Source organism: Balaenoptera ricei, chromosome 15, assembly GCF_028023285.1.
Source record: "Balaenoptera ricei isolate mBalRic1 chromosome 15, mBalRic1.hap2, whole genome shotgun sequence".
NCBI classification, from domain to species: Eukaryota; Metazoa; Chordata; class Mammalia; order Artiodactyla; family Balaenopteridae; genus Balaenoptera; species Balaenoptera ricei.
This window is the reverse complement of record NC_082653.1, coordinates 49,477,494-49,487,015: the sequence shown is the minus strand read 5'-3', so window position 1 is coordinate 49,487,015 and position 9,522 is coordinate 49,477,494. Positions and strand designations below refer to the sequence as shown.

The 9,522-nt window shown below is 44.3% G+C and overlaps 1 protein-coding gene across 2 annotated transcripts; it reads left to right on the top strand.

Annotated features, from left to right (window-relative positions):
- The first annotated feature begins 90 nt into the window (after nucleotides 1-90).
- On the top strand, nucleotides 91-9,522 carry MGME1 (mitochondrial genome maintenance exonuclease 1). Of its 2 annotated transcripts, none has more exons than XM_059898835.1 (5): nucleotides 91-405; nucleotides 1,655-2,232; nucleotides 5,790-6,009; nucleotides 8,736-8,868; nucleotides 9,260-9,522. In XM_059898835.1, the coding sequence occupies exons 2-5, from the start codon at nucleotides 1,722-1,724 to the stop codon at nucleotides 9,419-9,421; spliced, it is 1,026 nt and encodes a 341-aa protein (XP_059754818.1). In that variant the 5' UTR covers nucleotides 91-405; nucleotides 1,655-1,721; the 3' UTR covers nucleotides 9,422-9,522. The 2 variants fall into 2 exon arrangements, with proteins under 2 accessions (XP_059754818.1, XP_059754816.1); XM_059898833.1 differs by lacking the exon at nucleotides 91-405 and adding an exon at nucleotides 475-566.

Here is a 9,522-nt window from a genome sequence, read left to right as displayed (position 1 = left end):
CACCGTCCCAGCAGCCCCGGGAAAGGCGAGCGGCGCCCCACGTGCTCCCCCAGGGCGGCCTCCCCCGTCCCCGCTGCCGTCCATCTTGGAGCTGGGCAAACAAGCTACGCGGGGCCTACCCTCGCTCCGAGCCACGCGGAAGCCGCCGACCACCGGCCGCCACGGGGACGCGCTGCCCCTAACACTCTCCCAGCGAGGCGCGTCTCAAGAAAGGCTGCGCGCTCTTAGGGGGAGGGAATTTATTATTCAGCCGGAGTCCAAGATGGCGACGAGCTCTGACGTAAACGAGATCTCGTGAGAGAGAGAGAGAGAGAGAGAGCGCGCGAGAGAGGGCGAGATTTGGAGGCACCCGCGCTTCTGCGTGCGGGGAGGGTCTCCCCACGGATCGCTCGAGTGTCCACTGAGGTGCATGAGGGGCTAGGGGTGGGGCGTGAGCGCCGCAGTGCATGCTGGGGCCGCCGTGCCTGGGGCGGGGCCTAAGTCGGGAGCAAAGCGCGGGACCGACGAAAGTACCTGCTCGCGGGGTTGTCGCGCCCTGGGGCTAGCGGAGCGCGCCGGCTTCCGAGGTACCTCCCCTGCCGGCCCTCCCTAACCCTGACGCCCGCTCGAGGGGCCGCCGCCGTCCTGTCCCCGCCGGGGCTCCGCCTCCGCCGGAGCGGGGATCGGGCGGTGGGCCCTGCTGATGGCCTCTGGCCGGCTCAGGTCAATGGGGACCCTTCAGGAGCGCGAGTGCCGCGTTTTGAGCGGGCCGGGTCGCAGTGGTGCCCACCTTGGAGGGTGTGAGGGGTTAGATGAGAACTCTCCACGCAGGATACGTAGCAGAGAATCTGGTGTTTAGGGATGAGTGGAGGCACTGTTAACTCTGACTGTCGCCGCTCCTCCAGCGTCCTGTGTTTCTTTGTCTCACACACGCCTCCCTTCGTGGCCGGCACATGGCTCCATAGTTGGGACATGTGGCCCCAAGTTGTCTACTACTTCACGTTTAACAGGTGTCGGTCCTTTAGAAATAGTTTTGTCCGAGTATTACCGAGTCCAAGCTCGGCTGGAGGACAAGCCAGTAAATTGACAGATGACCTGTTAGGGCAAAGTATAGTGACTTTATTCAGAAAGCCAGTAGCCAGAGAAGACGGTGGACTCGTGTCCCAAAGAACCATCTACCCCAGTTTAGAGTTCAGGCTTCTTTTATTCTAAAAGGGGAGGGAGTGTGGCTGCTTGTTGCCCACTTCTTGGTGCCGGAATCCTTTGTTCTTACAGCTGTCCACGCAGGTGTGGTCACAATGTTCCTATATACCTGCAACAAGATCGTTATTTTCTGTTCTGCAACTTTTTAATGTCTATATGATTGGAAAAGTGTTAATACCTTTAAAGGTCAGAGCCTTGAGAATGGGTTCTTCTGTGTATTTCCGGCTATAGGCAATGTACTTTTCCAAAAGGTGCAGAGCCGGAAAGACTAAGCCCCCTGCAACAGGGCACAAATGTTAGAGCTAAAATAATAGATTCAGTATGGAGTCAGGTTTGTTTTCCTCTGTTAAACATGTCGAAAAAGTTTACCGAATACAAGTTTAATGTGCAATATCATACTGTTGCAGCTTTCGCTTTGATGGTTCAAATATTTAACACATTTGATATCTAACACCACTTTTCTCTTTGATAGGAAAGCAAAAATTAAAAAGGTCCTCGACATTACAAGTATACTAGAGGGAAGTGAAAAAAATCTAAAGATGAAGGTATTTCAGACCATCTGCAGGCAGCTTAAAAGTTCAAAGGGGTTTTCTGTAGAACCAGCCCCCTGTGTGGTCTTCTCCACTTCCTCTTATTTGTGTGGCCGGAAGAAAAAAGTGAACCCTTATGAAGAAGTGGACCAAGAAAAGTACTCTGATTTAGTAAGGTCTGTCTTGTCATTCAGAGGCCATGCTCAGGCACCACAGTCTTTGTTTGAGGAAGATGATTTACTCTACGGACCTGTGAGGAAGTGTAAGGCCCCAAAGCAAGAAGAAGCAGGAGTTCCACGAAACTGGTGTCCTCTCTTCAATCCAGAGAAAAGCGGAAAACCAAGTGCAACAAGTGATCCTACAATTCCTTTGAAAATCCCTTTGCAAAGGAATATGATACCAAGTGTGACCCGAATCCTTCAGCAGACCATGACCTCAGAACAGATTTCCTGTTTGGAGAGGTGGAAACGTCGGATGATTCTGGAACTGGGAGAGGATGGCTTTGCAGAATATACTTCAAGTAATTTTCTTAATCCTGATTCCATATGGTTATTATGTTTTCCAGAATACAGAGCACCAGTGTCAAAAGGATGAGTTGTGCTTTTTCTAATGTTAACTAGTGAGGAACTACTTTCAAATGATCATTAGTATTAACAGCATTCTTTATATATTAACTCACTTAATCCTCATGACAACCCTATGAAGCACAGATACTATTATCCCCATTTCACAGATAAAATTGAAGCACAGAGATGAAGTATTTTGACTAAGGATGTATGAAATTCATTTATTTTATAAGCTACAAACTTAAGTATTAGAATTGTCTGTTTTGTTTGATTATGGGAGAGTCAATCGCCTCATAATGGAATTCTAGTTGTTTGCCAGGCATTCTGTTCAGAATCTAGTAAATACCCCCTTGCTCTGCTTATCAGCAGAGACTGACTCATAAATTTAAAGACGGGCAATAAGCCAGAACATGTGATCTGTGTTTAGGTCTTAGTAAATTGAGATGATCAGATGTTCTTCATTAAGAACTGAGAATTGATAAACTTCAGCCTTCAACTCCTAACTCACTAACTTCTTAGACAAGTGAGGAGAATAGCTTTCTTAAAATAGATTCCATTCAAAAGCAAGATGAAAGAAAAGACCACTGGTACAGGAGAATTAGCTGGTCCCCCATCAGGATTATAGTTGTTGAAGCTAAGTTTTACACTGAGCATTCCTTAGGCCATGCTTCCCAGAGAGCAGTACATGTACCCCTCGTGGTACACAAGCACTTTCATTTTTAATTTAAGAGCAATGCACTTGTTTTGAGGCATCTTAGAAAAAACCTATGTGTATGCATAACACATTAAACCTGTGGTCACGTGTTTTAAAGAAAAAATATTAAGTATTTAGGTGGCACTTGGACGTGGCAAAAATGGTCAAGGCCGGAGCCCCATGTAAATTCCTCGGCTCCCTGGGGCAAGGACTATATGCAGGAGCTAATTGCCTTTTATTTTTATATAAATTTATTTATTTTATTTATTTTTGGCTGCGTTGGGTCTTCGTTGCTGCACGCGGGCTTTCTCTAGTTGCAGTGAGCGGGGGCTACTCTTCATTGCAGTGCGCGGGCTTCTCATTGCGGTGGCTTCTCTTGTTGCGAAGCACGGGCTCTAGGCACGCAGGCTTCAGTAGTTGTGGCACGTGGGCTCAGTAGTTGTGGCTTGAGGGCTCTAGAGCGAAGGCTCAGTAGTTGTGGCACATGGACTTAGTTGCTCCACAGCATGTGGGATCTTCCTGGACCAGGGCTCGAACCCGTGTTCCCTGTGTTGGCAGGCGGATTCTTAACCACTGCGCCACCAGGGAAGTCCTACACTGATTTTTTTTAATTCTGAAGTATCCATGCTGTCAGTCAGAATATAGGAGACTCATGTTTGTTTGTTTTTTTAATACATTTTATTTACTGGGACTTGAAAACATTTCACTTTTATTCCTTTAATTTATTGAGTGAATACTCTGACTTGATGCTATCTGCAATATCTCTTGAATCTTTGAAGATTTATTTTCACAAGTTTAATCATGTTTAATGTTCTTAGCTTTACACTCCTAAGGGATTCTGTAACCCAGATCCCGTGTGTGTTGCCCCTTAAATAAGAAGACCTCCCTGGGGTTAAGACTGCAGTGGGGAGTGAGTTGTCTGTTTGCTTGGCTGTTGATAAACGAATTTTCTTCCTTCATGTTTTTTTTTTTTTTTTAATTTATTTAATTTATTTTATTTTTGGCTGTGTTGGGTCTTTGTTGCTGCACGTGGGCTTTCTCTAGTTGCGGCGAGCGGGGGCTACTCTTCGTTGCGGTGCGCGGGCTTCTCATTGTGGTGGCTTCTCTTGTTGCGGAGCACGGGCTCTAGGCACACAGGCTTCAGTAGTTGTGGTGTGCAGGCTCAGTAGTTGTGGCTTACGGGCTCTAGAGCACAGGCTCAGTGGTTGTGGTGCACGGGCTTAGTTGCTCCGTGGCATATGGGATCTTCCCGGACCAAGGCTCGAACCCATGTTCCCTGCACTGGCAGGTGGACTCTTAACCACTGCGTCACCAGGGAAGCCTCCTTCATGTTTTTAACATGTTTGTGTTCTGCTTCAGTAAAGCTAGTCTGTAGATAAATACTGCTCTTCTTTTCCCTAGGTTTTAATTCCATAAGTCTTAAATTTGTAGGCCTTTTACGTGCTAATAAGTCCAATTAAGCCAAGTAAATTTGGAGTAGAATAACTTATTTCCTCAGTTGAATTTCACTTCACTTTCCAAGGAATTTCCCTGAAGCAATTCCATTTTTTGCCAATGGTAGAACTGACCTTTCAAAATGTTTGTAAAAAATACTTGACAAAGGTTATATGGTTTGACATTACCTCATTAGATGAGATGGTTTTCCTCGTTTTCTGTGGGTCTGTCTCCAAGCATGTATATCTCCTGCTCTGTTTCTGTGTGTATCTTACTGATGGTCCCTGAATTTTCATCTCTCACTCTGCTGTGTGAGGGACCAGAATGAACTTAGGCTCTGGTGCCAGGCCCCAGGCCAGCATTGTGCTTTGAGGCAGATTAACAGCACTGCCTAGGCCTTCTTCATTAAAATGGGGGTGATGATCCTTATCTTGCCAGGTTGTTGTGTTTGAAAGTTAACAGTTTGAAAGCGCCAAGGCCACTGCTTAGCACAGCAATACCCTCTTATTCTTTCTTTCTCTCCTTCCCTTATCAAGAGTCAAGTGAATATGTAGTGTTTCTTGCATTTGTTGAATATGTTTGTGTCCTCTTTTCTTAAAAGTGTATGAGAAGGGACTTCCCTGGTGGTCCGGTGGTTAAGACTGCACGCTTCCATTGCAAGGGGCACGGGTTTGATCGCTGGTCAGGGAACCAAGAACCCACATGCTACATGGAGGCCAAAAAAAAAAAAAAAGTGTATGAGGAAAAAAAATTCAGGACAGAGCCACTGTCTTAGGCTGTTCTTGCCCTAAAAGAAAGTGCAGGAGAAGAATGTCATATATTTTCCTCCCCTCTGCCCCAAATCCCACAACATTAATTTGTGTGTGCCTTGATTTTCACTCTTTGCCAGTCACTAAGCCTGTTGGTAAAAGGATGCCTCCACCTATGTTCATAATTAAGATTTGGTTGTAAAAAGAACTGTAAACAAGCACAGTTCCCTAAATGTCTAATAACTATTTATCACAGCTAGTTAACTTACTGGTTACCTAAATTAAACGGACACTTAAATTCACACTTAAATTCTGTGTGAATTCACTAGGTGTGGTCCTGTAGCCCCCAGATCTTCAATTCTAGCTTTGACCTAATGCTACTAGAAATACTTCATTTTAATCTATTTTATTATCTAAGCTCTTCTAGTCCCTTTTGTTTTCAAAGTGCATTCTTAGTGTATTTCACAAGAGGCTGAAATATGGTGTCTTAGGGGTTGTCACTTAAAGGTAATTCATGTAATTTTTAATTTGATTGTTGAGAGTTTTTATAGAGTATCTGTTCTTTAGTATTAGCTTTGTTTTGGGGTATTTTGTTATTGCTGTTGTTTTCCTTTTCCCCTGATTTTCTTTTCAGACATGTTTTTACAAGGGAAACGGTTTCATGAAGCCTTGGAAAGCATACTGTCACCCCAGGGGAACTTAAAAGAGCCTGATGAAAATCTCCTCAAATCTGGCTACATCCAAAGTATCCAGCATGTTCTGAGAGATGTCAGTAGAGTGCAGGCTCTGGAAAGTGCTGTTAAACATGAGACCCTAAAGTATGTAGGTCTGCTGGACTGTGTAGCTGATTATCAGTAAGTATTCAATTTTTTACATCAAGTGTGGAGGTGAATTCATTCTGGGTGGGACACATGGTTCCCTTCCAATGCTAGTTTTTCCTTTTAATTCCTGCTTCAAGGTGTGGCCTCTGTAAAGTCACGTCAGGTAAGAGCCATCTCATCCTTGTAAATCTACATTCCGAAGTCAAAGTGTTTCGTGGAGAAAAGATGCAACTTTCCAGTATCCCTAGGATGGCCTGTTTTCCAGCATGTTCCCCTCCCCTCCCCCCCCCCACCCCAAGCAAAGTACCAGCCATAAGATCCAATTTGATTCCTGCATTTTCTTTCCTGTTTCCCTAAAAACAGCACCTTGATCTGTTGGCCCTGAAAATCAACTCTTTGCCTGGCTTCCAGGCAGTGTTTGACGTGGATAGGAACTCTGAGCTTAATAAAGCTTCCCGTGGCTTTTAAATTGCTGCTATGTTACTGTTTTCACCACTTACTCCAGATTTCAAGGGTAGATATAACCTGCAGATACCCCTATTCCAAAAAAAAGAAAAAAGCATATGAGCGATACAACAGGATAAGGGGAAAATCTGTGAGTGAAACCCTTGGAACTCCAGTTAAAAGTTACTGGGCCCTGGAGACAGGCTGCCTGAGTTTGTTGTCTGGCTTTTCTTCTTAACCCTGGACTACTTACTTGGCTTTGGCTTCTCTGTACCTCAATTTGTTTATTTGTAAAATAGGACAAATAATAGTACCTACCTCATAGGTTTGTTACAGAGGTTAAATGAGACATTCCCTGTACAGTACTTAAAATGCACACTATCTACTCAGTAAATGTTAGCAACATTATTTTGATCCTATTCTCTCTTGATCCTGTTCTCTCTTTTTAACTGCTGTTGGGTATGAATGAACCATATCCATTATCCTGTTGGGAGCACTCATGTTATTCTGGTATTTCAGTTACAAACTACAGCAATGACCGTGTCTCCTATTCTGTCGTGAGTTTCGGCAGGTGCACGGGTTCGTTGGTTTGTTTTGGTGAATGATATGTGAGGTTTGGATAAATTCTGTTGATCTGAAGTAGGCCTGGGCGTGAATACTTCTTAAATTTTCCAGGCACGTGTCACTTGCACCCAGGATAGCAAACCATTGCTCTATGGTACAGACCTAAAAGAGAAATTGTGGGGCCACAGGGAACGTGCGTTTTAACACTGTTTCATCATTTCAGCCTGCATTTCAAAATAAATTAGGCTGAGCAAAATAAATTAGCTCTTTTTATTTGTTAAAGAGCTATTTGTGGACTCTCTCATTGCAATTTTAATTTGGGTTTATACTACTAAGTTTTTTTCCATGTTATTAAGTTCTACAAGTTATAGTACATTGCTAGAAACAGTGGTACGTGGCAGAAGTCTTTACTGTAGGGTATTTTGATTTTTTTCAAGGGAGAGAACTGGGAATGGTAGTGCCCTGGGGTGCTGGGGCCCTCTCTTCATTTGCATAGATTGTCAAGCTCTACAGCAATAGAAAACAGTTATAAAGATGACATGTTACCTCTATACCTGCACCGTCCAGTAGAGTAGCCTTTAGCCATAAAAGGCCATCATTAAGCATGTGACTGCGGCCAGTCCAAACAGAGGTATGCTGTAAATATACAAATTAGATTTCAATGACTTCGTACAAAAAGGAATGTAAAATATCTCATTAATAACTTTTTAATATTCATTATATATTGAAATGATATTTTGGATATGTTGGGTTAAATAAAATATTAAAATTTCACCTGTTTCTTTTCTTTTTGGATGTAGCTACTAGAAAATTTTAAATGATGTGTGTAGCTCGCATTTTATTTCTTTAGACGGTGCTATTTTAGACTTTATAGATTTTATAAATACCTTGCATAAGTTGTAATCTAGGGCTACGGTGACAGGAAGGTAACTCTGTGCAAATCTCCCTCTAAACTGCTGATTTTGAAACTGAAGTGAGCAGATAGAGCCCTTTGAGAATCACCAGTTCTCAGTGCAGCTGCCCTGCGACCCTTTTGACATCTGTGCTTGGCAAGTGTAAAATTCCACCAGGATGGGGTGGGGGTGGGGGATGTACTGGTTATTTAACTAAAAAAAAGTGGCAGGAATTTTTTTCTTTTCCCAATATCCCTAATAGTCAGTAATATCCCTACCCTGTGTGTAAACTTAGGACAGGGACCAGGTCTTCTTATTTGTATTTCTGCATATAGTTGGTGCCTGTTAAGTGTTGATGGATTTGAACTCCAGCTTTGGTTTCTGAGACACCACGATGCTTAGTCCTTTACGATGGGGACTTTGCTACTGGTCTGTTGTGGTTCGTTCTGATAGACGTTTGAAGCCAAATCAACTAAGATAATAATAGTTTCAATTCCCTTGTCAACTGTTAAGCCATGGAGGTCCAAAGAAACTTCTAGAAAGTTTAGAAGCTTGTGCTGGAGAAGTTGTTTCCCAGCACACGCACCTGGGCCCGCACCTGCAGCTCCCATGGGTGCACTTAGGAAGCATCTTCCATCATACCTCGTGGCTGACCTGAATGAGGGGCTCAGAGGAAAGAGAACGTCACACCTCTTCAACCCTAAGTAAAGCTCAGGAGAGCCGTCTTCTTGGAACGTGGGGAATAGAAGCAACAGTCATTGGGTGACAACTAGCAAACTATGTGTAAGAAGAGGTTTAGCCTAATAGCGTTTTAGTGTGAACTATTACCTTCAAGGGCTTCCTTTGGTTTCTCTTTAGGGGCAAGCTGTGTGTGATTGATTGGAAGACATCGGAGAAGCGAAAGCCTTTCATCCAAAATACATTTGACAACCCGCTGCAAGTCGTGGCTTATGTTGGTGCCGTAAACCATGACATCAACTACAGCTTTCAGGTCAGGACGCGGAGCCTCCGCTTACTTAAAGCTTTGCTCGATGCCGGGTTATAGCTCCTTCCCTCCTTAGGGTTTTATTCTGTTTGTAACCCACTGCTTCCTCTGGTGCTGTCCTTCTGCCACTTCAGAAAGCACTTTCCGCCTCTTGCTGGGCTTTTTGTGGTTGTTAATAGCTCTTTAAAGATCACAGTCCATTCTTTAGCGTCTTACCTGTCATCTCTGTGTTCTTGTGTATCCTGGGCCAGTCTTTCATCGACCCGTCTTAGGAATTGAGTTAGGAGCTGTTCCTGTAGATTGTTTTGTTCTGAGTGTGCCCTGGAGTAAGAAGGAAATGGACCTCAGCTCTGGTGCTGCTGTGGAGATGCTGGAATTGCCCTGTGTTCCTTCCTAGGTTCAGTGCGGCTTGATCGTGGTTGCCTACAAGGACGGGTCCCCTGCCCACCCGCATTTCATGGACGCAGAGCTCTGCTCCCAGTACTGGGCAAAGTGGCTTCTTCGACTGGAAGAATATACAAAGAAGGAAAAGAACCAGAATATTCAGAAACTAGTTTAAGGGCAGGAAGCTGTGTGGGAACGTTCAGGGCTTTCTCAAAGTTTGCGAACACGTATCGCTGTTTCCTGTGACCTGGAATGAGGTGCCACAGGGTCTGAGAG